At 51.0% G+C, this 25033-nt stretch overlaps 11 protein-coding genes across 11 annotated transcripts; 5 read left to right on the forward strand and 6 right to left on the reverse strand.

The window, feature by feature from the left end:
- Positions 1–499: 499 nt before the first annotated feature.
- On the forward strand, positions 500–2241 carry COCSADRAFT_200012 (uncharacterized protein). Its single transcript, XM_007702366.1, has 4 exons — positions 500–648; positions 707–862; positions 933–1544; positions 1598–2241. The coding sequence occupies exons 1-4, from the start codon at positions 624–626 to the stop codon at positions 2041–2043; spliced, it is 1239 nt and encodes a 412-aa protein (XP_007700556.1). The 5' UTR covers positions 500–623; the 3' UTR covers positions 2044–2241.
- Positions 2242–2922: 681 nt separating this feature from the next.
- On the forward strand, positions 2923–4589 carry COCSADRAFT_328020 (uncharacterized protein). The gene is made up of 2 exons (XM_007702367.1): positions 2923–3119; positions 3171–4589. Exons 1-2 carry the CDS (start codon positions 2955–2957, stop codon positions 4479–4481), a joined length of 1476 nt encoding a protein of 491 aa, XP_007700557.1. The 5' UTR covers positions 2923–2954; the 3' UTR covers positions 4482–4589.
- A 483-nt stretch (positions 4590–5072) lies between these two features.
- On the forward strand, positions 5073–6373 carry COCSADRAFT_181715 (uncharacterized protein; the record flags this gene model as incomplete). Its single annotated transcript, XM_007702368.1, has 3 exons — positions 5073–5083; positions 5147–5837; positions 5981–6373. The coding sequence occupies 3 exons, from the start codon at positions 5073–5075 to the stop codon at positions 6257–6259; spliced, it is 981 nt and encodes a 326-aa protein (XP_007700558.1). The 3' UTR covers positions 6260–6373.
- An 811-nt stretch (positions 6374–7184) lies between these two features.
- Positions 7185–7844, reverse strand: COCSADRAFT_37228 (uncharacterized protein). The gene is made up of 3 exons (XM_007702177.1): positions 7646–7844; positions 7518–7535; positions 7185–7366 (listed from the first exon to the last, which is right to left on the reverse strand). Exons 1-3 carry the CDS (start codon positions 7784–7786, stop codon positions 7337–7339), a joined length of 189 nt encoding a protein of 62 aa, XP_007700367.1. The 5' UTR covers positions 7787–7844; the 3' UTR covers positions 7185–7336.
- Positions 7845–8283: 439 nt separating this feature from the next.
- Positions 8284–9909, reverse strand: COCSADRAFT_118325 (uncharacterized protein). Its single transcript, XM_007702369.1, has 3 exons — positions 9073–9909; positions 8727–8962; positions 8284–8586 (listed from the first exon to the last, which is right to left on the reverse strand). Exons 1-3 carry the CDS (start codon positions 9815–9817, stop codon positions 8539–8541), a joined length of 1029 nt encoding a protein of 342 aa, XP_007700559.1. The 5' UTR covers positions 9818–9909; the 3' UTR covers positions 8284–8538.
- A 168-nt stretch (positions 9910–10077) lies between these two features.
- COCSADRAFT_37230 (uncharacterized protein) lies at positions 10078–12345 on the reverse strand. The gene is made up of 6 exons (XM_007702178.1): positions 12262–12345; positions 12188–12203; positions 12099–12108; positions 11931–12041; positions 10526–11876; positions 10078–10478 (listed from the first exon to the last, which is right to left on the reverse strand). The coding sequence occupies exons 1-6, from the start codon at positions 12283–12285 to the stop codon at positions 10215–10217; spliced, it is 1776 nt and encodes a 591-aa protein (XP_007700368.1). The 5' UTR covers positions 12286–12345; the 3' UTR covers positions 10078–10214.
- A 361-nt stretch (positions 12346–12706) lies between these two features.
- On the forward strand, positions 12707–15970 carry COCSADRAFT_160854 (uncharacterized protein; the record flags this gene model as incomplete). The annotated part of the gene is made up of 5 exons (XM_007702370.1): positions 12707–12747; positions 12817–13095; positions 14405–14445; positions 14573–14736; positions 14786–15970. 5 exons carry the CDS (start codon positions 12707–12709, stop codon positions 15968–15970), a joined length of 1710 nt encoding a protein of 569 aa, XP_007700560.1.
- Positions 15971–16008: 38 nt separating this feature from the next.
- Positions 16009–16382, reverse strand: COCSADRAFT_328072 (uncharacterized protein). Its single transcript, XM_007702371.1, has one exon. The coding sequence runs from the start codon at positions 16268–16270 to the stop codon at positions 16046–16048; it is 225 nt and encodes a 74-aa protein (XP_007700561.1). The 5' UTR covers positions 16271–16382; the 3' UTR covers positions 16009–16045.
- A 296-nt stretch (positions 16383–16678) lies between these two features.
- On the reverse strand, positions 16679–18781 carry COCSADRAFT_328094 (glycoside hydrolase family 16 protein). Its single transcript, XM_007702372.1, has 3 exons — positions 18199–18781; positions 17504–18126; positions 16679–17437 (listed from the first exon to the last, which is right to left on the reverse strand). The coding sequence occupies exons 1-3, from the start codon at positions 18614–18616 to the stop codon at positions 17153–17155; spliced, it is 1326 nt and encodes a 441-aa protein (XP_007700562.1). The 5' UTR covers positions 18617–18781; the 3' UTR covers positions 16679–17152.
- Positions 18782–19283: 502 nt separating this feature from the next.
- Positions 19284–21087, forward strand: COCSADRAFT_37234 (uncharacterized protein). The gene has a single exon (XM_007702179.1). The coding sequence runs from the start codon at positions 19503–19505 to the stop codon at positions 20916–20918; it is 1416 nt and encodes a 471-aa protein (XP_007700369.1). The 5' UTR covers positions 19284–19502; the 3' UTR covers positions 20919–21087.
- A 1230-nt stretch (positions 21088–22317) lies between these two features.
- Positions 22318–24051, reverse strand: COCSADRAFT_160857 (uncharacterized protein; the record flags this gene model as incomplete). The annotated part of the gene is made up of 4 exons (XM_007702373.1): positions 22318–23703; positions 23753–23833; positions 23886–23955; positions 24029–24051. The coding sequence occupies 4 exons, from the start codon at positions 24049–24051 to the stop codon at positions 22318–22320; spliced, it is 1560 nt and encodes a 519-aa protein (XP_007700563.1).
- Positions 24052–25033: the final 982 nt, after the last annotated feature.

The raw sequence follows: 25033 nt of genomic DNA on the forward strand, positions 1-25033 counted from the left end.
CGCCACACTGGAAGGTTGAAATACCTGCGTATATTTACGAATGACGAAACAGCATATTTTGGCGAATTTCGGAGCGTTGATACCAAGAGAAATGGCGCTCAGAGTACGGTACATGCATTTCAAGGCGTTTAGCAGGATATGGCATGGCGCTGGAGTGGTCCACTGGAAGTTTCGGCCTCGATTCACTGGGTATGCCATGGTATGCATTGGGTGGTTATCTTGGAACTGCGCATTCTGTCTTGACTTGACAGTACTACATGCAGCTGTATGGTGTTTTATCACTGAAACAAGCGACCAAACAATATATTTTTGTGAGAGAAAGAGAACCATTCACTTTTCAACCATGTGTGCAATACTCGGTGTTATGCTGAAGGCTGTTTAGTGATTGATCTTAGAGTGCAACTATGTCGCGCGCATGTGATGTATCGACCGGTTTGGACTAGCGCGTCATCGCCGGGCGACAACCGATCCGAGGCTTTCAACAACACGCGCGTCTATACCCATCTGGATTCATTCCTTGCAAGCAACCGGGCATCGGCAATATTGATATCACGTTCCGAGCGATCTTGGGAACCTCTCAGAAGCCCAGTAAAGGGCTCCGCCGATATTAAGCAGCCGTAATTATGGCCGTGAATGGGGCGCGAAAGGGTGAGCTCACGCCGCAGTGTCCACACCCCACACGCGCGTTGGCACTAATGCGCTATAGAAACTCCTACAAATTCGGAGGGAGCCACAGGCCTGCTAGACAAGAGTCTGGTCAAAGGCGTCGTAAGGTCGGAAAAGTCGAGGATCAAGCTGAGGATCAAGAAGCCGGTGCCTAAACCATCGCTACCGGGCAACTGGAAGGAAAGCGATGCAACAAGTATGCCAAACTCTGTGTGCAGCGCACCATGTGCATGCATATAGTCTATCCTATGCTAATGTAATGTTAGATATTGAGAACAAAGCCCCCGCATCGTCGACGACTTCGCCTGTGATCAACGCTCTCGACGAAAAGACAATCTCTGGCTTCCCCAGCGGCCGCCCGTTAGATGACAAAGTAGATACGGTACAATGCAAGCACTGTCGTCGGCCAGTGCTCCGCGCATCGTCAGCAACACATATCCGCGAGTGTCTCCACAAGAAGCAAGAGAAGCTTAAGAAGAAGAAAGAAGCCAAGGAGGCCAAAGATGCTGCGCTCAGAAAGGAGAAAGGCGAAGACGACGAAGGTGGTAAGTCGCGCAAGTCGGCCATCAAAGGCGCTTCCATGGATGGGGACGGCGCAAAGAAGGGCAAGAAGCGGAAGCTTGATGGGGATGCAGAGAAGGCGCCCAATGCAAAGAAGAAGAAGAAGGACGAACCCAAGCAAAAGGGTGCCAAACCCAAAGGGCCAGTCGACGTCGAGAGGCAATGTGGTGTATCTCTACCAAACGGTGGATACTGCGCCAGGAGTTTGACTTGCAAGAGCCATTCCATGGGTCTCAAGAGGGCTGTCCCGGGACGTAGTCTGCCGTACGATATGCTGTTGGCGCAGTACCAAAAGAAGAACCAGGCCAAGATACAAAGTATGCCATTTAACAACCAGTGTCGAGAGGAGCACACGCTAACCTTGCTTCAGGATCACTCATCGACGCAAACGCTCCTCTTCCCGAAGATCTCGAGCCCTCGGGCGCTGTTGACTCGGACGAAGAGAAAGATTCGATTATGGCCGCCCTGGGTCGACACCGACCGCGTCCCATGGCAACGTATACTCACACATCTCAACGATCGAAATACCAATATATACGGATGAAGGGCATGATTCGTTCTGCACTTGGAGCGCCGCCTGGTGGAGGAGGTTCCATGTTCTCAGGAGGAGACAACGCGAGTACCGGACGAGGGATGGGACTGGGTATGATGGGCGCACCTCTGAGCGCAACCAACGAACATTTTCCACAGAGCGCGGGCTTTGGGGCACCGCTGAGTGCTGGACTTGACAGTGGAGCGGGAAGCAGAAGGCAGAGTACTATTAGTTCAGGTGGCCCTCGACAGTTGCTGCCCGGACACTTGCAGAAGGTGTCCTGAGAGCAGCGTGCACATGATGACGGGCAAGGGTATTGGTATTGGGCATGGCGTAAAGCCTGGGTCTTGGCGTTATGATCCCCGTGCAGGAACACAATGAGGTTTTTTATGCTAGTGTCTGGGTATCTAGACATTAGCTTTTCATGTTTAAATAACGATTCAAAAACAAGCGATTCCTTGTGTGTGATGCCGAATGCACAGAGCTTTCTCGGGTTGAGAAGCACGCAAATGTGTTGCGGTGAGGTGTTGTACGAAGCAAAAGCATCGAGTTCGAAGCCAAGGATGATTGAGCGAAGGCGGTGGACAGGGTGGCGGGGTCCATGGCGGCACTCCAAGCTCCGAGGCGTGTCCAGCCATGTTACGTGGGATGGCGGGGCTCAACATGGCTTTCGAGCGTATCCATCCTCCCTCCTCCCTCCCCGATTTCGCTTCCTCCAATTGCACCCTACACTTTCTTCTGCTTCTGTCCCCATCAACCCCGATTGAGCTTGAACGCTTGTTGAATAATCCTTACAAGCCATTGGCGGACTTGACTGTGAACGGTGCATGATAAGACAGTCTCGGTAAGCTGAGCTCCCCATACTACTTCCAAAAGCAACCTGGGCTGGTGGAGAAAGCAAATCTCGTCTACAAAAAGTGGGATTGTCCGCGGAACATGACGGCCGAGCGGTTCCCTTCAGTCTTAGCATCTCCATAGGCATATCGTCATTGTACCGACACTGACAAGCAACTGAAGCTCCCCACCTATCAGCCTCAACTTTTGTCTTGACACACAACGCCTATTACGATAAATTACGATAAAACCGGTCATACCTAATTCACTCTCACAGTTGCAATCATGGTGTTGCTAGGCGCAAAGAAACCCCCTTCCCGCAAGGGTATGTTCCAAGCCTGCTACCACAAAGACTGAGGGAATGACAATTGTGCTAGGCTCCATGGCGGACATGCCCCGGGATCTGAAGGAGCAGATTGAGAAGCTGGAGGAGCACTTTGTTGTCTCCACGGAAAAGCTCAAGCACATCTCGGATCACTTTGTTAAAGAGCTCGAGAAGGGACTATCAGAGCAAGGCGGAAGCATTGTGAGTTGCAGCTCACTCGCAGCGCTGGCAGAAGAACACTGACACAGATAGCCTATGATTCCGACCTGGTGCATGGCCTTTCCCGATGGCAACGAGACCGGAAAATACCTTGCGCTTGACATGGGCGGTACGAACCTACGTGTTTGTGAGGTTACCCTGACGGAAGAGAAGGGAGAGTTTGAGATTATACAATCAAAGTACCGTATGCCTGAGGAGCTGAAGACTGGAACTGCTGATGAGCTATGGGGCTACGTTGCCGACTGCCTCCAGCAATTCATCGAGTACCACCACGAGGGCGAGCAGCTCGCCGATCTGCCCCTCGGTTTCACCTTCTCGTACCCTGTCTCCCAAGATGCTATTGACCACGGTGTCCTACAGCGATGGACCAAGGGATTCGACGTACAAGGCATGGAGGGTGTAGACGTTGTGCCTGGATTCAAGGCAGCTCTGGAGGAACGCGGCGTGCCTATCAAGCTCGCGGCACTGGTCAACGACACCACTGGCACCATGATTGCCTCAGCATATACTGATACCAGCATCAAGATTGGTTGCATCTTCGGTACGGGGTGCAACGCTGCCTACATGGAGGAGTGTGGTGCTATTCCCAAGCTGAAGCACATGAACCTGGACCCAAAACTGCCAATGGCTATCAACTGCGAATGGGGCGCCTTTGACAACGAACACCAAGTTCTGCCACGGACAAAATACGACGTTATAATTGACAAGGAGTCGCCTCGGCCGGGTCAACAGACTTTTGAAAAGATGGTTGCAGGTTTGTACCTTGGCGAGATCTTCCGTCTAGTCCTCTTGGATCTTCACAAGGGTTCAGAATGCTCCATGTTCGAAGGCCAGAATGCCAGCAAACTCGACAAGCCTTACTCTCTTGATGCTGGTTTCCTCTCCCAAATCGAAGAAGACCGCTTCGAGAATTTGCAAGATACGGCCGATCTGTTTCAGGAGACGCTTGGTATCACCTGCACTAAGCCTGAACTCGAGCTAATCCGCCGACTTGCTGAGCTGATTGGTACCCGCGCTGCTCGTCTGACTGCCTGCGGTGTCTCCGCTATCTGCAAGCACAAGAAATGGAGCGAGGTGCATGTTGGCGCTGACGGTTCCGTATTCAGCAAGTACCCTCACTTCAAGATCCGTCAGGCTCAGGCACTGAAGGAAATCATGGACTGGCCAGCCAAGTATGGAAAAGGCAAGAACGATCCTATTGAGGTGTTACCTGCCGAGGACGGTTCCGGTGTTGGTGCTGCGCTCATTGCTGCGCTTACGGTCAAGCGTGCGCAACAAGGACAACTGGCTGGTATCAGTGACCAGGATGCGCTGCTTGCTATGGGAAAGACCAGCAAGAAATAGGCCCTGGGTCCAAGAGTGAATTATGTTCAGGCAGTATGTGTAGAAGAGATACAAACAAGATATATCCAATGTTTACCATGTCCGGAAACCATCAAAGTATCCTCTAGCACTTCCAACTGAGTTGCAGTCATCTCGAAATTGCTGCCTTACCACTGCTGATTCTCGGCTTTGTGATTGTATCGAGTGTTGACTCTACTTCCAGCTTGTATATAAACGATGTGGTTCATTCCAGATCCGACTTCGATACTCCACATTTCAAGCTTTCCCAAAAAAAACAGACCTATGCGTTTAGCTCCCAGGCAGATGACCGGACAGCACCCTGGTGGTATCCTTGCACCTCCACATCTCCTTCTCCGCCGGTCAAAGCTAGGCTCTCCAGTCACGCTAATGGGCCCACTTTACGCTCGATCCCCTACCATAACGTTCTCTGAGGAAACTAACTACATGCCATGAAGGTCGGCAAATGTAGTCGGTCATCTAAGATTAATTATCTTTATTGGATTCGCCAACTGAGGTGATACCTGACAACTTTTTTGTAATGGGCCGTTTCTAGCGGACGAGAAGAGCCGGACCTTCCGAAAATCAGGGGATATGGTATTTAAGTACATTCTCAAGGCCATCAACATCATCTCACAAGCTTAACCATCAATATACGATCCGTCCAGGAAACTTCGAGTCAAATTGGGTAACCAATTAAGCCAGGTGTTCCCCCCAGCACCTACCTTCACTGAAGACTCGCTGCCCGACCTCAAAGACAAGGTCTTCCTCGTGACCGGCGCCTCCACTGGCGTAGGCAAAGAACTGGCGCGCCTCCTCTACTCGCGCAATGATACCATATACGCCGCCGCGCGCTCATTGGACAAAACAACAGCAGCGCTCGAGTGGATCAAAGAGCAACACCCATCCTCCAAAGGCAAACTAAGCCATGTCCACCTCGACCTCAACGACCTCGAAGGCATAAAACCCTCTGTTGAAAAGTTCCTCGCCCAGGAATCCCGTCTAGACGTCCTCATCAACAACGCAGGCGTCATGATGACCCCGCAAGGCTCAACAACAAAACAAGGTTACGAACAACAGCTCGGAACTAACTGCGTTGCCCCGTTTCTTTTCACTAAGCTGCTTACTCCGCTGCTGATTGTGACGGCGAAGAAGGAACCTGCGGAGAGTGTAAGGGTGGTGTGGGTGTCGAGTTCGTTGGCAGATGTAGCTGCGCCAAAGGGAGGGGTGGATATGCAGAATTTGGACTATAAGAAGAATGCTGGGCCGACCACGAAGTATTCGATTAGTAAAGGGGGGAACATTTTGCAAGCTCTCGAATTTCAGAGAAGGTATGGTGCAGAGGGGGTGGTCAGTGTTGTAAGTTTTTCCCTCATATCTTTTCGTCTTACCTCCAGGGATTCTATTTTCATGTTTGCCTTCGATCTAGATCGGCTCCTTACATGTGTGTGTGTGTATTGCTTTTAGTTATTTTTTCACTGACGTTTTTCCCCCTTACTCAGCCACTCAATCCTGGAAATCTCAGGACGGAACTTACCAGGCATATACCTGCGTGGCAGAAGATGATCATTAAGTTCATATTGCATCCGCCTGTGAACGGTGCGTATACGGAACTTTTTGCGAGTTTGGCGCCCGAAGCTGCGAAGCTGAAGGAGAGCGAGTGGGTTGTGCCTTTTGGGCGCGTGATGCCGTTGAGAAAGGACTACTGGGGTCAGGAGGGAAAGGAGACTGCAAAGGCGTTTTGGGAGTGGAACGAGCAGCAGGTTGAGCGTTATACCTGAGATTTGGATGGACGAGGTGAAGGTAATTATACCGACAATGTTTTGAGCGATTTTTTCTGGTCAAATAGTAGTATGGATTTCGACATGATAGAGATTAGATACTTAGAGCTGGAGAATGCATCATGGATGTTGTCAGATTGTACAGACGCCTGGCTCTGCCAAAAACTTCTCACAGGAACTCATAGATCATGCGGAGTAAAGAATTATTTCCATACCTATGCCCACCCAAATCATCTAGTAAGAATACCCTTTTCTTTCATCACAGCTCGCTCCCACCGCTACCGCTCTAGTCTCTCTTCCCAGCAAACCACCCCACTTACATCACTCTATCCTATACCAACGACATAAACTCTCACACTTTCATCGTCAATTCCCACATAACCACACACGCTATTTAGTAAATCAAACCACGAAAACCGCAACTTGCAGCTAGTAGTCCCCTTATCCCTCTTCAACCCGTAAACACGTCCAGCATAGCTACGATAGATGAACGAGCATATCAACCTTCCACCAGTTAACAATATATCCCTCACGTCAGCACCATTACACACCAAAATACAGTTTCAATTCCGTTCTCTCGCGCCAAAGATGGAAAATAGGAAAATACCACATATGCCTGATGGTTAGAATATTCAAAAAAAAGAGCTAGATGCACATGTCGCCGCATATGTCTGGAAAATTCGTTTCTAGTTCGAGTTTTGGATCTGTGTAGGGCGTATGGCAGGTACATCGAGGAAGAGTGGAGAGTGGTGGATACTGTTTCTGGCTCTGGGGGCGACGGTTCATTTCGTAGAACCTTTATCTTATTTCATAGCCATAATGATGGGTTTACTGTAATGAACATTGGGGTAAGCTTTGATAGCAGATTGTTCCATTGCTACTTGAGATGTCGGACAATTTGTTATTCAAGTACAGAATCCAATATACACAGTTTTCGAAACTAAGTCGGGTAGTATGTACGAAGAAGAATGCAGGTGTATTTTTGACCCATGGTATGCATGCATAAAACCCTCTGTCATAGGGCTTGTATCGTGTGGCGGTAGTACCAGTGCACGCCATCAGGAAACCGTGAGGGAACTACGATTGTCGGCAGCAAGTGTAGCAGTCCTATACGATATGTTAGTTATTTCGAACCCATTTACTATGCGCTTGGGTTTGAAAGGTTTCTCTCTGTGGGTCGTCCAGTCTACTACTCTCCACCCCACGTTGTTTGCGCGTTCAACGTAGTCTCTCCCGCATGGAATATAGCAATACTTACACCAGTATGCTGGACAAACTGCCACGACGTTAGCTTTCTGAACAGTATAGCGCGCATGTAACGGAACATAAAGCATGTACGAAGGAGAGGCGAAAACCGAAAAACAAGAAAAAGAATGTTTAACTTACTTCATCACCACTGCATGACAACGAAGGCCCAGCACAAATCCTGCTACAAGCAACGACCGACTGTCCAATACCTTGAGCCGCAGGGTGCGCAGTCGCAAAAGCAACAATCGTAGTTATCGTTACAAGAGTGAAGTACTTCATCTTGTTTTCTTCGTGGAAGTCAGGTATATCTTGGCGAAATGAGGAAAGTGAAGCGAAAAGACAAAAGTCTAAAATACGATGGACGAAGGGCGGACATTTAAAGTCTTACGATAGAGTTTAGAGTTTCCATAGATGTGTACAACTCTGGATTTAGGGTTAGGGCTTACGTTATTTTAAAGTTGAAACCAGGGTTGAAAAGGTGGCTGTGCGTCTTTCCAAGCTTTTTACCCCCCCCCCCCCCTTTCCAGTTGTGTATATAAGTATATGTGCTTGGCTTTGTTTCAAGATTGGGGACTGAAGATGAAGGTGGTCATACCAGGGATTGCATGGTTATATATGTGTGTCCGTTCAACTTGTGTAAGCTTTAGTGTGTCATGTTTTCACATGACCGCAATACATAATGCTAATTGTACTAACCTTCACCTTCACCGAGATCAACGCATAGCGTGTACGCACTTAGTCCAAATTGGTTGAGGGAAATAAAGAAAGTGTGAAAGAGTGTGAAGGGCAGTGTGCCCGTGTAAGTATTGCTTCTAAGACCAGCACTACATTGTAAATTGTACACTCCGCAGCGATCCGGAGGGAAGTGGGCCGTCTCGTATATCTTACATAGAAGTGATATACGGAGAAATTTGGTGGAAGATTACCGGAATTTGTGATATAGCCGTCGACTAGGCCATTTCCAAACCTACCTTGAACTTGGCAAAGTTTATAAAGGTCCACAAGTGTATTCTTCCAATATACAACCCAAATTAAAAGATAGCGACAGCGTTCGGTGGACTTGCTACACCCCCCGGTACCTGTGATGGAACATGATTAGCTTTGCGTGGTGTATCGCAAAATAGCAAATCCTTGTTTTGCACCTTCCATCTCTCCCGTGAGTGTACTCACGTGGCCTCTAAGAACGGGGAAAAGAAGAAGAAGAGACGATCCAACATACCTTGAGCGGCACACTGCTCACAAAGCATGTGTTTCTTCCCAATTCTGCGCTCTTATTACATAGTGCCTCCAAGTCCCACATTTCACCAATCATAACCCCCCAACCACCAAGTAACCATTGATGCAACAACCCACCGCCTTGCATCTCTTCTTCCCAGGACTCGTTTGCCCATATGCCGCCGGGGGCGTTGTGAGGGCCTACTAAAGGTGACATTTCGAAAGAAGGGGCATCAGATGCTGTGATTCGGTTAGGAGACACTTAACATAAAGAACTTTTAATATGAGAAACGGAAACGACATGGACTAGGTTGAACATAGGAAAGAGCATAGATCGAGGAAGATCTTACCAACAGCTGCGAATTCACTTTCCCAAATCCACTGTAAACTCTGCTTGTCGGACTGAACACCAAGGAAAGTTGGTGGCTTGTCCTTGATCGCTTTTCTGTCGGCTTCACTGAGCTTGTTGTAATCCCGAGTAAAGCCTGTTCTCAGCAAGAGCAGATCGCCTTCTCTTGACTGAACGCCCACGTCCTTCAACATGTCCCTCAGCACGTCTGCAGTGATGCCATGCGCCTCCAGTGAATTCACTTGCTTTTCGCCTTTCTTCTCGAGATAGCGTGGATAGTCTAGGATGATGCCTCTGGTCGTAATACCGCCCGAGTTAGCTACACGGTCGATACCGATGACTTGCGACGATTCAATATCTTGTTGTGAGCGTCCGCCGTAGTATTTCTTCGCACTTTGATATCCGTAATGTCTAAAACCATCCCACTGACTGCTTCCCTGAGTGTTGAAATCCACATGATCGTCATTTACTGTTCGTTTCGTCCCGTCTGGATGCTCCTTGTTTTTCATAGTCCAAGAGAATGATGGCCGGTTGAAGGACGGGTGGGATGGCAGATTAAGATACCAGTCCAGAGATACACGGTCGCCGGTTTGGATTTCTTGTGCGGCGGCTTTGACAACAGAGGGAGTGATCATATTGAGGGCACCAAGTTCATCATTGGCACCGTAGAGACCCCATGCATTTCCTGGAGGACCGCTCTTGTCAAGCGGAAGCTCGGTGAATGGAGGGCGAGGTGGTGGTGCCATTGGAGATCTTGGAAGTTGCTCTTGGCCTCTGTAATATCTAGTCGAAGCAGTACTGTTCGAAAACCCGGGTGATTCGGGTTCGGCATTCGAGTAATGGAACTAGGCAGAGTACGATACTTTATGCGTCTCAGTCCAAGGCATAGGCAAAGTGACGTATAGTGGGGTAAAGGGCGGGGTAGCTTCTGTTCCCCGTTGCTACTCATTACCTGAGCCGATATTGGTGTAGTGCGGAGATAACAAACACTGTTCGGAAAAGCAAGCGCCAAGCATCTCGAATTGACACTGTTTTTGGCAGTCGCGGAAGAAACTCTCGCAAGACCTGTGCACAACTTTGCTGCAGTCTATGCGCTTTCGACATAGCTGCGATTTATCTACCCAACCTACAACATTGGCGCTACTAAAAGTCGGGACCCATCCCTACACCGATCTCTCTTGAGCCAGTGTTCTTCAAATGGGCACCGCTACCCTTGAACAGGCTTTGCCAAATAAAGGCTTCACTCAATAACAATTCTATATCTTTTTCGGTCCATTGCCGAGTTGGTAGTGATTGCAAAAACATCATAATCTCTTGGAAATCCATCTTGCGAAGTTGGTCCGACCATTTTACAAGAAAGGCGGCACAAACGTAAAGATGAAAAGACGAAAATCCGTCTTCTTCGGCCTAACACACGTCAGTCATTTGTCAGTATTTCAGTCAACAATACATACCAGATAGGTATCCCACATCCGTATTGTGTTCTTCACGGATATCTCACGCATCAAAAGGCAGTTCATCCAACGGAAGCTGAACTGTATGAACTCGACACCCTCATTCTGAAGATGCTTTGCTAGCCCATCATCGATGCGTGTGGTGAGATCTCTCAGGCTTGACACTTGCCTCTGGATCCCCGGTTGGTGGGCGATGTAGTTGTCCTGTATCCCATCAAGCAGCTTAGTCAAACACCAGAATGAATCGGCTTCTACAGCGTCAAGAACCTGCTTAGGCAGCTGCCCAGGGTCCATACCAGACTCAATGTCGGGGTCTGAGATGTAGGCACCTAGGAAGACCTGCCAGAATGGGGTTACCAAGTCGTTGATGCCCTGTACGTAGCCCGAGGCGGGGTGCCGTATGGCCCAGACGTATAGTATGCGTTCAAGCGACCGCTGCGTCGCTTCGTAGCTATAGAGTTCTAGGTGAGGGTTTGTCCGAGGCACATCGATGCTGATTTGATGCCATATCGCTTCGTCCAGGCCACGCCCACGCCCTCGGTTTGTCGCAGGATAAGAGGCGCCCCCGGCCATACCAGAGGCGACAGCGCCTGCACTACCAGAAGTTCCTCGCTCGAAAGCCTGCCGCACACCTTCGAGGTATTCCTTCCGTTTGCGCTCCAGTGTCGCAACCCTCCTTTCGCTACTGGTGGGGAGGTATCCTAACAAGACCTGCCATGTCATGGCGCGTACTTCAGATGGCACACCTGACCATGCTGAGTCGCGCAAATCGGAAAGCGAGATGGTGCTGGCTTGAAGTATGCGTTTGAATTTGTTGATTCTTGTTGTTCGGGCCGAGTGCTCCTCAATTTGCTTTGCTGACGCATTCGGGTCTACGGGGGGATGTGAGATGAGATGTAGAGAATTTGCGGGGTCGCGTAGGATCTCTTGATATTGCGGTCGCAGTATCTTTCCTTCAATCTTCTTGGCGGTTGGGTAGTTGGGTATGCCTCGCTCTTCGGCTATGTCACCACTGTCTATTGCCCGCCATGCAGTCGAGCCCTGACTCTCCCTGCGAGCGGTGCCGCCTGGGTCTTTTGGCTTTGTTGGCTGTTTGCGACGGCCCTTTCTTCGCATGTTTGCAATGCTCGGTAGGCCAAATTCGTCTTCATCGTCTTCAAACATATTGTCGGTGTCATCTGGGTCGTCGCCATGGTTCCAGTCTTGCTGTGTGTCGTTGAGAAAGTGGCTATATGTTGGGCGCGAGCGGGGTGATGTGGTCTTGCTTGACCGACCTGGGGCAATGCTCGACTCGCGACTATGCGTAGCCGATGGCGGGGTGCGAGGCCGTGACGTCGACCCAGAGACGCTCCTTTGACGGTCAGTCTAGGCGCCAATACGTGAATGCCGTACCAAGAAAACATACAGTGAGCTGAAGTTGAGTATGTCGGCATGGGAGTATGATGCGCCGATAACCTTCTTGCTTGTAGGCGAGGTAGCGGTATTGGATGTCGTGCGCCAAAAGGGCGAGGCAGAACTGCGCAATCAATGTCAATATCGGCGGTGTGGGTGCGGCTCGGGCATAGCAACGTACGAGGAGCGGTCTGTGTGTAGGGAAGCGATGTGTTAGCTACCCCGGGTATCGTGATGTATGTACGCTTGGTGGTTTGGATGGACACGAACCGACCTGCACCATTTCCTAGCGACGTGTCAGAAATACTCGGCATTTGCGCATACACGGGCGAAGAATCACAAACCTGCTGCTGCTTTTTGGAAGCCATGGTGGAATCGAATGCGTCTCTTGAAATCGTGTCGCGACAACGCCCCGCTGCGAGGCCCCGAGCTCCAAGTTGCCCGACCACGGCGCTGCCGCTCGTGCTTTCCATCCATCGCGCCTGCCACGCCAAGCTCCACCCACACTAGCGCGACTGCCCGTTGCTTCTCATCTCCCAACCTCAGGCAGCCTCTTCTTCTCTCCCCTTCACTATCACCCACCCGCCTTCTATCGCGTCAATCCCCTAATTCTCACACCATCGCCTTACTCTTTGCGACTGTACAATCTGCCTCTCTAACTGAGTTTTCCAGGTAGTCGAAGCTTTTGATCAGAGCATCGCGCCAGGAGCTCAATTAAGGACTGCCATCACTCCAGTCATTTTCTGACTCTGCTTCTTAATCACTTCTAGCTCAACCTCAGCCGCTGCAATGGCCGACGAGAACTACGAGGACGATATCTTTGACGATCTGTAAGACCCGGATGCGATGCGTTCAGCTACTCTGTGACGCCATTTTGCGCCATGCTAACTACCAGCCAGTTATGACGATGAGCCCACGTCGCAACAAGCCCCAGCGGCATCTGCACCTGCTCCCAAAGCCGAGCCAGAGCCAGCACCAACCGAATCTGCGAGCGCGCCACCTCAGGATGCTACTCAGAATCACAACCAAAATGCTGAAGCATCTTGGGCAGCCCAAGGTGCGGCAGGCGAGGACACACAGATGGGCCAATCTGGCTTCAATGCCGGAGGCGAACAGTCCTTTGATAACGCACCTGCGGAAGATGACAACTATGGACCTATAAACGTAAAAGAAGACGGGTAAGTCATGTATGCTTGATATCGTATTAATATCCTAGAGGCGCATCACAAGGTAAAGTCACACGTACAAGATACAATCTCATCCACCTGCCGAACAACATACCGTTATAAGGATCAAAATTATAATCGGCCGCATGAAAAGTAGTATTGGGACATCAGACAGCGACAAAAGGGTACACTAATTGCTTGATTTCTCTAGGCGCATGATTATGGAGCATGCCCTAGACGTTCTCATGCGCTTGCATTATCCAAGAGCGCCTTGGGTCGTGACTGGCCAGTCTGGTGTGAAGGCTTAGGATCTTGACAAGATGCGAAGATTTGCAATCTGCGTCGCCCATTTGGCGAGCGTTCTGAATATGACGGGTTGGGCCGTCAAGCTTGGTTGTTGGAAGAAGCTGGAAGACACGGGTCAACGGCTCTGCGATACTCAGAAACAACTATCAACGCGCCTTTCGCGAGGACTCTTGTGGCTTGCCCGAACGTTGGCAGCGCCTCATGTCGATATATACCTAGGTACTTGATAGCGCGTACCAGCAACGCAAGCAGAGGATAGCTACCGAGTTGTAAGAATGTCTTTCTCAGACGTCTGCACTCGAATCCATAGCAAAACACAGACGCTTCATCCGAACCATACTGTGCCTTTGCAGGGCTACTTTTGAACCTCGAAATGTCGATCTTGAGTACGTGGTTTGCGTTGCTAGTCTGCATGATTGGTCTACGCCACAAGATTCGACATGTTGGGATTAGGATGCGGCGTTGGACATGGCTTCGCTTAAGTTCTGTATTCGGTCATCATCACAACCAACATCGGACAGCCAGGGTGCCTGAATGCAAAGTACCTAAAATCACCGAGACTATATGTTCTAGGGTACGATGGTACCTCGATCTTGTGTCTGAATCGCCAACACAAACAGGCAATACATTCAACTTGCCTTTCCACGCCTTCAGGACCGCCAGGGTATATTATAGTCTGGCTATCTCGATATTACTGGACGAACCATACGCCGTATCCGAAACCATGCGCTTCTCCCCGCTTCGCCCGCCACAGACCCTTGTCATACACCTTCCTCTGGACGTTGGTTACATTACTGGAGCCCAGTGACTTTGCGCATACATGTGGCGATCACTACCCTTGTACCTTTTCGACATTACAAGATGTCGAGTTGTTGGTCTATCATCTTCACTGTTTACTCATCTCGAATGGCCTTTGGATACCGCTGGTCGACAACCTGTGATGCGTCTCAATGCCCCCTTTGTACTCTTGTTTTTATCCACCATCTCAATGTTGACGTACTGACACCATCTGTAGCAAGATGTTCATCGGAGGTCTGAACTGGGAGACTACTGAAGGTACGTTTATTGGCTTGACGAGCTAGGAGTAGTTCCTAGTCTTTCATCTTGAGAACTGCTACTTGTCAGCCTTGTAACCATTGCGGCCAGTAATACCACTGAATTAGTACTAATATCCGATACATAGATTCCCTTAAGGGCTATTTCTCACAATTTGGTGAGGTCAGCGAGTGCACTGTCATGCGCGATTCTGCCACTGGCCGATCTCGAGGTTTTGGCTTCCTCACCTTCAAGGACCCCAAATGCGTCAACATCGTCATGGTCAAAGAGCACTATCTAGACGGCAAGATCGTATGTCAACCACCAATCCAAATGAAAACTATTCGCTAACAATGATCAGATTGACCCAAAGCGGGCTATTCCTCGTGAAGAACAAGAGCGAACCAGCAAGATCTTTGTTGGCGGCGTTAGCCAAGAAGCAACAGAGGAAGATTTTACAAACTTTTTCAAGCAATTTGGCCGTGTCGTCGATGCTACACTCATGATGGACAAGGAAACGGGCCGCCCTCGTGGCTTCGGTTTCGTTACCTTTGACGGCGATGCGGCAGTAGATGCTACACTACGCGGCCCACTTCAGATTCTCGGCAAGCAAATCGAAGTCAAGCGCGCCCAGCCTCGCGGAAACATGCGCGACGACGATGGGGGTGATGGAAACAAGAAGTTCGGTCGCGGCAACAAGATCAACAAGTTCAACGATGGCGGAAATGGTGGTCAGGGTGGAGGGAACGGCTATGAGAACGGGGGAGGAAACATGCAAGCACAAGGCAGCAACACTGCCATGTCTCCGGCTATGATGGCCCAGTACTGGCAGCGGATGCAGCAATACTTTCAATCTATGCAGCAAACGCTCGCTCAACAACAGGCCGGTGGTGGTATGCCGGGTAACCCCATGGGTGGAATGGGCGGCATGAACCCGATGCAGATGCAGCAGATGCAACAGCAGATGATGAACCAAGGCATGAACCGTGGCACTGGCTCGCCAAACCCACAGATGATGGGTGGCCCTGGCGGCATGAATCCGATGCAAATGCAGCAGATGCAAATGCAACAGATGCAACAGATGCAAGGTGGAGGTGGCCCAGGCGGACCCGGAGGCCCAGGCATGATGAATGCTCAAGGCGGACAAAACGCCGGTCCTCGCCCAGCATACACGGCACAAGACCAGCTGGCTTTTGAACAGCAAAAATACGAGCAACAGCAAGCTCGTCGCCAGCAACAACTTTCTGGCCCCGCGGGCTACGGCGCGGCACAGGGCGGCGGCCCAGCAAGTTGGGACGGCATGTACGACGACGCACCTCCGCCCAACGTCCCCTCTGGACCTAGTGGCGGCCGTGGCGGTGGTGGCTTCAGAAACAACCGCTCTCGTCAGGGGTCCAGCCAACCTCCTTCTGGCGGCGGTCAGGCTCCCATCAATGCTCCCACTGGTCCTAAGAACGCTGGTGTCCGCGGCGCCAATTACCGTGGCGGAGGCCACCGTGGAGGCGGCGGCTTCAGACACCAACCGTATGGTGGCCGTGGCGGTTAAACCGTCGTTGGTATCGATGATCTGCAGGCGAGAAGCTTCACAGAGTGGAGAAAGAGAGAAGTATGGCTCTTGGAATCACAAGCTTGGATTGAAAAGGAGAAGAAGCAGGAAAGGAACGAGAAAAACAACTTTTCTCACCTCCTTGTCCAACTCCTCCTCACCTAACATAAAAAGAACTCGGAGACTGTTGCTTGGATGAGAACCCAGAGAGCGTGGAGTTAATACGGCTACTGTTTCTTCACCATCAAGGTATGCCATACGGTTAGGGGAGAAACACTTTTTTCTTCCTACATCCATCATCTCGCCTCGAAACGGTTCAAAAGCGCAGAAAAAAGTTTCAATTCAAAGGGTCCGCCCACTCAATCAAATCTAATGGAGGAGTACGGTATGTTAGGGCAGAAAAACCAAGAAGAGGAATCAGAAAATCATAATGGTATGCTTCGGCAGTTTGGGGTCCTTTTTTTTACTCTCTGGGAGAGTGGTTGAAATCTTGCGTTTGCTTTTGTATATTAGAGTTGCTGATTTTACTTCACCAAAAAATAATGCACGGGATTTTTGTTTGGAATGACCTTTGATTGGGGAATAAGAGTGAATGTTGAAGATGGTGTATTTGAAGACCTGCTAGGCGAGAGAAGTAAGCAATCGAGACCCATCAGACGGTATCTCTTTAACGACTTATTAGGCACAATAATATGTCAATGTTGACAATGCCGATGATACACTATAATAAGTTCATTACGTTACGACATGACATCGTCTCCTATACTCTATAATCTCGTTTGAAAGCAGACAAGGAATCCACATCAACCGCAGCCTAGTCGGCTCAATCGCCCGCAGATATGCTATAACAAACCAAAAAGCCAATACGCTCAAATACCAAAACCAAGCGCTATGCAATAAAACAAAACAAAAAACAAATCAAGCCCCAAGAACGAACCGCCGAAGCAACGTCCACATGGCTCTGTACGTCGCTTCCGTCTCCTTGTTGCCCTTAAACTTGTAGTTCCACTTCCAGCTTGCGTCAGGCCAAGGACCTGCCCACAACTTGATGGAGATTTTGAAACCAATATACCCCTTCGTAACGCATTTCATTAGACATGCAAACATCGCGACGATACCAGCACCGAGAATAGAGTAGGCTGGTCCGAAGTCCACGGTATACCATACGTTTTCCCAACTCGCCTAGAAGCCGAGGCAGGTTGGAATATGGAGGAGTACGATTGCCCAGGGCAGTATGCTCGAGAGGACGAGGGTCCAAGAACTTGCTGCCAAGGGGGCGGCAGGGACTGCCTCCCCAGCGTTGCCCTGTGGTCCGTTGCCTGAGGGTGCTGGCGTGGCTTCGGGGTAGATTGTGCGAATTGTCGTGAAGCCACGGTCGTCGTAGCCGGTTACAGTCTTAGGCCCATTGCCGGAGGAATCCGTAGGCGAAGCTTGCGGCGATGAGATAGAGGAATCTGGAGGGGACATCTACAAAAGTCAAGTCAGTATACTGTTGGCAAAGTGGAGGAACTGCTGAAGAAATGGCTTACTGACAGTGGCTGAGCTGGGTGGAATCACCTTTCCGGTATTGGAAACAGTCCACCCACTCGGAAGGCCAGGGTAGTTTGCAAACGTGGGCTGAGGAGTGGGAGTAGCGTTCGGGTCAGGAATCCAGGGGTAAACGCTGGGGCGCTCGGCGTTGGTCTGGTGAGGAGCAAAAGGCAGAGGAGCGCCATTAGCTGTTGCGGTGACTGCTGGTGCGTCCCCAATTGGAGCTTTACCTCCCGCAAAAATGGCACCGCCGTTGGACCTGATGGATTTCCAGGTACCAGATTGATCACCGTAGATATACTGGGAACCAGTGGAGTAGTCCTGGACCTTGAGGGATTTGACAGTCATAGTGAAAGGTCCCTTGGAGTAGTCGGTAGGACCACGAGCCCAAGAGATAGTACCGGCAGGGTTCGCTGGGTCACCACCGCTCCAGGAGCCAAACTTGACCTGCATAGGTGTTTGGGGGTATTGGTTGTTGGCATTGGCAGGTTCAAGAGTACGCACAGTCTTTCCGTCAATCTGCCATACAATCTGCTCTGGTGTCCAGATGATTGTATACGTCTTGAAGTTTGACTGGCTACCGGGGTCTGAATGGAAAGCACCGCGGTTGTAGTCGGTTGTCTGACCTGGATGGGCTGTTAGCAAGTGACTTTAAAAGTTGATGTGTGCATGGCTCGACAAACTCGATCATATCTTACCTTTTCCAAAATAGTTTGACTGAACCTCATCAGGATCTGCACCAAGCCATTCCCAGTCAATCTCATCAAGAGTGTCGGATTGCAAGACAAAGCTGCTAACAATGCCCGCGCCTGGGGCAGCCTTGAGTTGAATGTCTACCCTGCCGAACATTATGTACCATAGCGAAGTGAGCTGTGGCGCATCGCCAGCCTTTGAGATGGTAAAGGATACACCATCGGAGCCATAGGTTGGGTTGCCCTGCGGTGTGAAACTGTCGGACTTTGAGCTGAAGTCAATGTCTACGGTTCTTCCCAGCGCGGAGTCCGGAGGGCAGTCGGTTCGTAGGGTCGGGTTGCAGTTGGACCATGTCTGTGCTGCAGAGGGAACGTATAAGACAGTTGAGAGCAGAGCTGCAAGGACCCTTGTTGTAGAGCGCATCTTAGTAAAGGTGACGGTCGATAGCGATAGTGGTGTGAGATATATTGGAGGACGGATGCAGTCAAACGAGTGGTCGTAAAAAACGGTACAGCAGTCTACGGCGCACTGGCGGGTATGCACGTGAGTACCGTGAAGGTAAAGTGCGACAGGGTACCTTCTCAGCACTTGAGAGGCGGTCGGGAAACAGTGTGCAGAGGTGGCAGGCCCTGTGGCCGGCGACCCTGCAGCTTTTGTAGAGTCCCAGCCATCTCTGAGCGGTGACCTACGTAGTTGGCTGCAAGTGAAACTGGGATAGTGCGGTCAGGCTTGCTTGTTGCAATACGGGAGTGGATGGAATTGGGCGAGGTTGGCAAGGCGACGCCGAGGTGGTTGGTAGGCGCACCCAGCCACACCAAACCCCTGCCGAGCACTCGACCGCCAGACGCTGCTGCCAACACGCAATCTTGGTGCGCGTCCAGAGCCCCGGCCTATGACGAAGCCGGTAACTTATCGAAAGCTGTCAGCGATCGAGTTGGGCAGCGATCCAGGATGCAAGTAATAAGAGCGCAGTCAGCAGGGTGGTAGTGGTTGGTGTGAGAAGAGGAGAACACCCTGGTTCGCATGCGGGCGGGTGTGGCGTCATGCATCTAGACCCCGCAACACCACCACGTTCATCCCACCACGAGTCCTGTCGCTTTTTTTAGGCCTCCTCGCCATCTCCACACATGTACGACCCGCAGTCGGATCTCCAATAGCATCTGCAGCGGAAACAGACCCTGCATAACCGGCATTAGGCCCCTCGTCACTCCATCAATATTGAATTTGAGTCACACGCATCCGAAGACTTTGGCCATTTTACCACATCTCACCACCACCACCTGGCAAAAGCAATCCCCAAAGAGAAGAAATGTCTCTGACCAACGCCACACCGCTCGAGGTTGCACAGGCAGCTAGACTCGGGTCCCGGAAACTGGCCGTCCTATCTACCGACGAGCGGAATGCGGCCCTGACAGCCATCCACGATGCACTGGCGAATGCCAAGGATGAAGTACTAGCCGCCAATGTTCAGGACCTCGAGGCTGCCAACAAAGCTGCAGCAGGAGGCACGCTCAGCGCGAGCTTGGTAAAGAGGTTGGATCTGGGAAAGCCAGGCAAATATGAGGATATGCTCCAGGGCATACTGGATGTGCGAGACTTGGAAGACCCCATCAACAAGACAACTGCGAAGACACTGCTTGACGACAATTTGGTCCTGTCGCGAATCACGTGTCCAATTGGCGTACTGCTCATCATCTTCGAAGCACGACCCGAAGTCATTGCCAACATTTCCGCGCTTGCAATTAAGTCTGGAAATGCCGCCATTCTCAAAGGTGGCCGCGAATCCAGCAACAGCTTCGCAGCAATTGCATCCATCATCTCAAAGGCCTTGGCGTCAACTGCAGTACCATCAGACTGTCTCCAACTAGTTCAGACCCATGATGTTATTGCCGACCTCCTCAAACAAGACACCTACATCGACCTATGTATTCCCCGTGGCGGCAACAAACTAGTTCGCTATGTCAAAGACACGACCACGATCCCGGTTCTCGGCCACGCTGACGGCATATGCTCCACCTATCTATGCTCAGACTACCCTGCAGACAAAGCTACCAAAATCATCCTTGATGCAAAGACGAGTTATCCTGCAGGTTGCAATGCACTTGAACAACTTCTTGTAGAGGAAGGAGCCCTCAGCACCAGTCTGCCCATCATTGCAGAAGCACTTTTACAAAAGGGCGTCTCTCTTCGTTGCGACAATGCGTCACTGGTCGCACTCAAAGGCAAATTAGATCCCCACTCGGCAGCGCTACTGCAAGAAGCAGGACCAGAAGACTACGATACCGAGTTTCTGGACTACATTCTTGCCATCAAGACCGTCTCAAATGTTGAAGAAGCTGTTTCTCACATCAATACACACGGATCTCACCATACCGACGCTATCTTGACTACATCAGAAGCCACGGCCAAATCTTTTCTTGCAGCCGTGGACTCGTCTAGCGTATACTGGAATACGTCTACGCGCATGGCTGATGGGCAGAGATATGGATTTGGGACTGAAGTCGGCATCAGCACGAACAAGATCCACTCGCGAGGGCCTGTCGGGTTAGAAGGCCTGACGATATACAAATGGGTAATTGTAGGCGATGCACAGGTGAGCGCCGAGTACGGGGCTGGAGGCAGGCAGTGGAAACACCAGCGCCTACCTGTCGGTGACGAGGAGAGCATTGCGCAAAACGAAGAAGAGAGGGAGATTTTGAGGAAGTTTAGGGCGAGTAAGGCATGAGATACACGTAGCCACTACTCTGTTGTAGTGTACGTACCTGAATCAAGTAGTAATCACGTGATTACGTAGTAACTGCACCATTAAGATTACATACTACATTCCAAACTCTTGGCTCTCCATATCTATCAAGATAAAGCAGCGATACCGAAGATCGACGATCCCGGGCCTCACCAAAAAAAAAGCCTCATACTCCGACACGCAAACATCCCTCCACGTGTACCCTTTGTTCCTCACCGCATCCCGCATTCCGCACTTACACACATACCCATGCATCTCCGATCACCTCTCCCCTCACTCAATCTCATTCATTCTACTCCATATCAAACCCGAAACCAGCATTAACTTCAAACCACGCCCCAAGAAAAAAAATTCCCATATTACTAAATCGAGAATAATGTAAGGCGCATGAGACACAATGTATAAAAATAAACCGCCACCCAAATAACCCGAGACTTACGCGTCACATTTGCATGCTCATCCCTCCATTTTTACACACAAATCTTTTTGCTTTCCCCACAAATACTTAGTGTGTATATACAAGCACAGATGCTTTATCGCGCGCCACATCATCAGTTTTTTTCTCTCACGTCGTAGTAGTAGTAGTAGTAGTAGTAGTAGTAGTAGTAGTAGTAGTAGTAGTAGTAGTAGTAGTAGTAGTAGTAGTCAAATAACATAGATTAGCATATACACGCAAATTCATACCGGATTTGCCGTTTTCAGTTGCAAAGTTTCCTTTTTTTAAAGGAAATAAAAATCTTTTTGACTTTACTCGACTTGTAGTAAATCCGCAATCACTTCGGCGGGCGCGCGTCTTGCTTCGTTTTATCCATGTGTAGTCGGACCGAATGAACCTGTTCACTGGGCGCGAAAATCATGATTGCAGATTGCGGGCATGGTGTTTCTTTCTTTTAATTATCCCGAATCTAAGTAGCAGTAGGGGCATATTGCATGATTCATGACTTGAACCAGTGGAAGTTGCATTTTGCGTGATTGCGTCATCGTAATACGTCGTCTAGTCGGTGGTTATTGCGATGTGCTTCTTGTTAGTGGGGGGGATGGGATGAGGTGAGTGGGGGTTAAATTAAGTGGAGGAATGCTGTAGATCGTCGAAATGGAGGGCTTGCTGGGGTACGAAGCGAGTAAGCACTGACAAGACAATCACAAAAGATAACAAGTCCAAGGAGAAACGCGACTGGGCAAAAAGGTAATGTCTATCCTTTATCACTGCCAACATCGGCTAGATGCTGTGCAGATGCAACAACTATCTATCTACCTAGAGTCCAAACATGCACACATGCGCCGACTCCCTATTCCATGCCGTCCCTTTCGTAAATAAGCGTGGTATCCTGTAAACATCTCTCAAAATCCATAACATGCTCAGTATTCATTGTGTATGCGTCTAGTCAACACCCTTGTTCCTCAGCGCAAGAGAAGGCTTGGTGAAGATCTGGGCACCGTCCACGAGACGACGCTCCTCATTCTTGCGACCGTTGACGAAGTCGGGGTAGTTGAGAGTAAGCTCAACAGCTCCGTTGACAACGTGGTCTACAGCCTCGACACCCAACATGAATGAGTGGTCCTGGTTACCGACCTCGTAGCGCCATGAACCGAAGCGGCCACGCGACAAGATGTCCTTGGCCTGAAGGGCAGGGAGGAGCTTGGTGAGGACGCCTTCACGCTCAAGCGAAGGAGTGGGGTATCCGTGGTCAAAGGCGCGGTGGTAGGTGGAGACAATCTCATCATCGGACTTGATCATCTCGGTGTTGACGAGACCCTGGATGCAGTCCTTGAGCAAGTTCTCTCGGTCCACGGGCTTCATGCCAGACTCGGCAACCTCCAACATGATGGACCAGTATGGGCCTTCCTTGGGCTCGGTGGAGCTGGGCTTGGAGCCATCAGCGAGCTGCTGGGTTGCGAGCTTGACGTCCTTTTGCGGCTGGTTGTAGGGTGAGTAGTTGGAGAAGATGGTGGCACGGTAGAAGGGGCAGTCGTCCTCGGGGAAGTACAGCCAGCACTTGTCGCCGATGCGCTCTGGGCGCTCGCCACGAAGGCCAACACCAATGACGTGGGTGGTGGAGTAGTAGAGACCCTTGCTGAGGTCAATAAGCTCCTTGTCGCCCATGGTCTCGACCAGGGCGTCAACAGCCATGGTATTGATGAGCTTCTTGTAGTTGACGACGGTGCCGTCCTTGAGGTGTACCTTGTGTCCATCGGCGTCGACCTTGGTCACCTTGCTGTTCTCGCCGTATCGTGTCTTGGACTCTGGCAGCGTCTTGGCGACAGCGATCCAGATACCACCGGTACCGTCTCGTGCGGGGAAGCGGAAGGTGGCGTTGGGGCCCCAGTTTCCAGCAGTCTTGCCGTGGATGATGTTGTACATGACACCCTTGACATTGGGTGCAGCGACACGCTCGCCAAGCCACTCGCACTGCATCTTGGTGGTGGGCACAGCCCAGACCTTGAAGTTGTATGGCCTCATGAAGAGGTCAGCAATGCCGACACCCATCTGCCTGACGATCCACTCGTCAAAGTTCTTTGGCTTGGTGTTTGCCACGCGAGACTCGAGGGCGGCATCAATCAGACCGTCCATGCACTTTGCCTGGTCGTCCTTGCCCAGCATGGACAGGTTGTTCTGGAATGGGTAAGGGACCCATTGGCCCTTGCAGCGGACGTAGGAGATGCGCTGGTGGGTGAACCAGTCGTCGTCCTTGGGCAGGGCCTCGTCGATGCAGTCGTCAAAGTACTTGTAGTGGGAGAAGATGACATGGCCACCAACGTCGTAGAGCTGGAGCATGGTTAGGAAGGAGCAGCCAATTGGCGGGCGGGGTACTTACGAAGCCCTCTGGAGTGGTATCTGTCGAGGCCAAACCACCAGGTGTCTCGTTGGCGTCGACGATCAGCCATGAGGGGCCATCCTGGGGTTGTTAGCACCAGGGCAAAACTGTGTTATACACTGCGTAGACTTACAATCTGGTTGAGACGCTTTGCGGCACCCAGTCCGGTAGGGCCAGCGCCAATGACGAGCACGTCAACAGAACTTTGCCATGGTCAGTCTGGGGGAGGGGGAGAGGAGGGGGAAAAGAGCAAGGCAGGTTGGGCGGTGAACGTACATTTCTTCCTTTGCGGATCCCATGGTGCCCTGGAGGATTTCTTGGAAACTTGGAACTCGCTTTAGTGTCTGACGAGCGAGGTTGAGCATGTATATGTGTGAAGCTACGAGGAGCAGTGGCCTGTGAACACTTGGGGCGTGGGTGGGAGGAATATAGAGTAGCTGGAGAGGAACTAGGGACGCCAAGGAGGATACTGTTATAAGTGGGTCCAGGGTAGGGAGTGGGGGGGCCAGCCGGCGAAGGACTGGGCTGGCGGGCGCCTGGAGAGCATCTGCATGTCCAAGAGAGGCTCGACGACAGAAAAGGGGCAGGCCGCCATGGGGGCCCCGTCAGTGCAGCAACCGTGGCTGCTCGTGGCCACATCGATTGGTTCCAACTTTGTGCAACACCTGCCTCGCCTTTTGGGTGCTGCTCGCATAGCGCGTGTGCACCACTAACCAACGACGTCGAGTGTCGAGGTAGGTAAGAATACAGCAGCGACGGCAGCGGGTGATGCTATGCTGTGCTGTGCTGTGCTGTGCTCCCCCAATGCACACTCCCGTCGGTGGGAACAAGGTATCACCAGGCGGGGCGTAATGCTGTGTACTTACTTGGACATGTAGCATGTAAGTATACTGACGGCATGTGCATGTGTGCGTGTGCGTTTGTGTGTGTACCGTACCATGTTCTCAGCCGACTAGGCGGGCAATGGCGTCTATCTCTTGGAAACTACAGCTTCAGATCCACGGCCCACGGGCCACGGGCTGCGTGTCGTGCTAGTGCGACGGTGTAATCAAGCGTGTACGGATTGCTCAACGACAACATGCATGCCCCCTATTGCATGGGCTTGCCACGGCCATTTGTGTGTCGCTAGGCCTGCCCTTTTGCCATGTCGCGCGTCATGGACCTTGTCTCCTGCGCCTGTAATGTAAAGCGGCTCTGCAGGGCGGCCACGGTACGCGTACGTACGCCTTCACCCACACCCACACCCACAGCGCTGCCCTGCGCGGCTCAAAATTTCGCCGC

Source organism: Bipolaris sorokiniana (assembly GCF_000338995.1).
Source record: "Bipolaris sorokiniana ND90Pr unplaced genomic scaffold COCSAscaffold_8, whole genome shotgun sequence".
Classification (NCBI taxonomy): Eukaryota; Fungi; Ascomycota; class Dothideomycetes; order Pleosporales; family Pleosporaceae; genus Bipolaris; species Bipolaris sorokiniana.

Coding starts and splice junctions, on each gene's coding strand:
- COCSADRAFT_37230 (XM_007702178.1), bottom strand. CDS start 12,285: ATGGCTTCCAAAAAGCAGCAGCAG. Junction 11,877..11,930: donor ATACTCAACTTCAGCTCACT/GTATGTTTTCTT, acceptor TGACCGTCAAAG/GAGCGTCTCTGGGTCGACGT. Junction 10,479..10,525: donor GGATGTGGGATACCTATCTG/GTATGTATTGTT, acceptor GACGTGTGTTAG/GCCGAAGAAGACGGATTTTC.
- COCSADRAFT_37234 (XM_007702179.1), top strand. CDS start 19,503: ATGTCTCTGACCAACGCCACACCGCTCGAGGTTGCACAGGCAGCTAGA.
- COCSADRAFT_328094 (XM_007702372.1), bottom strand. CDS start 18,616: ATGCGCTCTACAACAAGGGTCCTTGCAGCTCTGCTCTCAACTGTCTTA. Junction 18,127..18,198: donor GTCAAACTATTTTGGAAAAG/GTAAGATATGAT, acceptor CAGCCCATCCAG/GTCAGACAACCGACTACAAC. Junction 17,438..17,503: donor TTCCACCCAGCTCAGCCACT/GTCAGTAAGCCA, acceptor TGACTTTTGTAG/ATGTCCCCTCCAGATTCCTC.
- COCSADRAFT_37228 (XM_007702177.1), bottom strand. CDS start 7,786: ATGAAGTACTTCACTCTTGTAACGATAACTACGATTGTTGCTTTTGCG.
- COCSADRAFT_118325 (XM_007702369.1), bottom strand. CDS start 9,817: ATGGCACCACCACCTCGCCCTCCATTCACCGAGCTTCCGCTTGACAAG. Junction 8,963..9,072: donor AAGTGAATTCGCAGCTGTTG/GTAAGATCTTCC, acceptor ACCGAATCACAG/CATCTGATGCCCCTTCTTTC. Junction 8,587..8,726: donor TGAGCAGTGTGCCGCTCAAG/GTATGTTGGATC, acceptor GTTCCATCACAG/GTACCGGGGGGTGTAGCAAG.
- COCSADRAFT_328072 (XM_007702371.1), bottom strand. CDS start 16,270: ATGATGGATGTAGGAAGAAAAAAGTGTTTCTCCCCTAACCGTATGGCA.
- COCSADRAFT_328020 (XM_007702367.1), top strand. CDS start 2,955: ATGACAATTGTGCTAGGCTCCATGGCGGACATGCCCCGGGATCTGAAG. Junction 3,120..3,170: donor CAGAGCAAGGCGGAAGCATT/GTGAGTTGCAGC, acceptor TGACACAGATAG/CCTATGATTCCGACCTGGTG.
- COCSADRAFT_200012 (XM_007702366.1), top strand. CDS start 624: ATGGCCGTGAATGGGGCGCGAAAGG. Junction 649..706: donor CGTGAATGGGGCGCGAAAGG/GTGAGCTCACGC, acceptor AATGCGCTATAG/AAACTCCTACAAATTCGGAG. Junction 863..932: donor GAAGGAAAGCGATGCAACAA/GTATGCCAAACT, acceptor ATGTAATGTTAG/ATATTGAGAACAAAGCCCCC.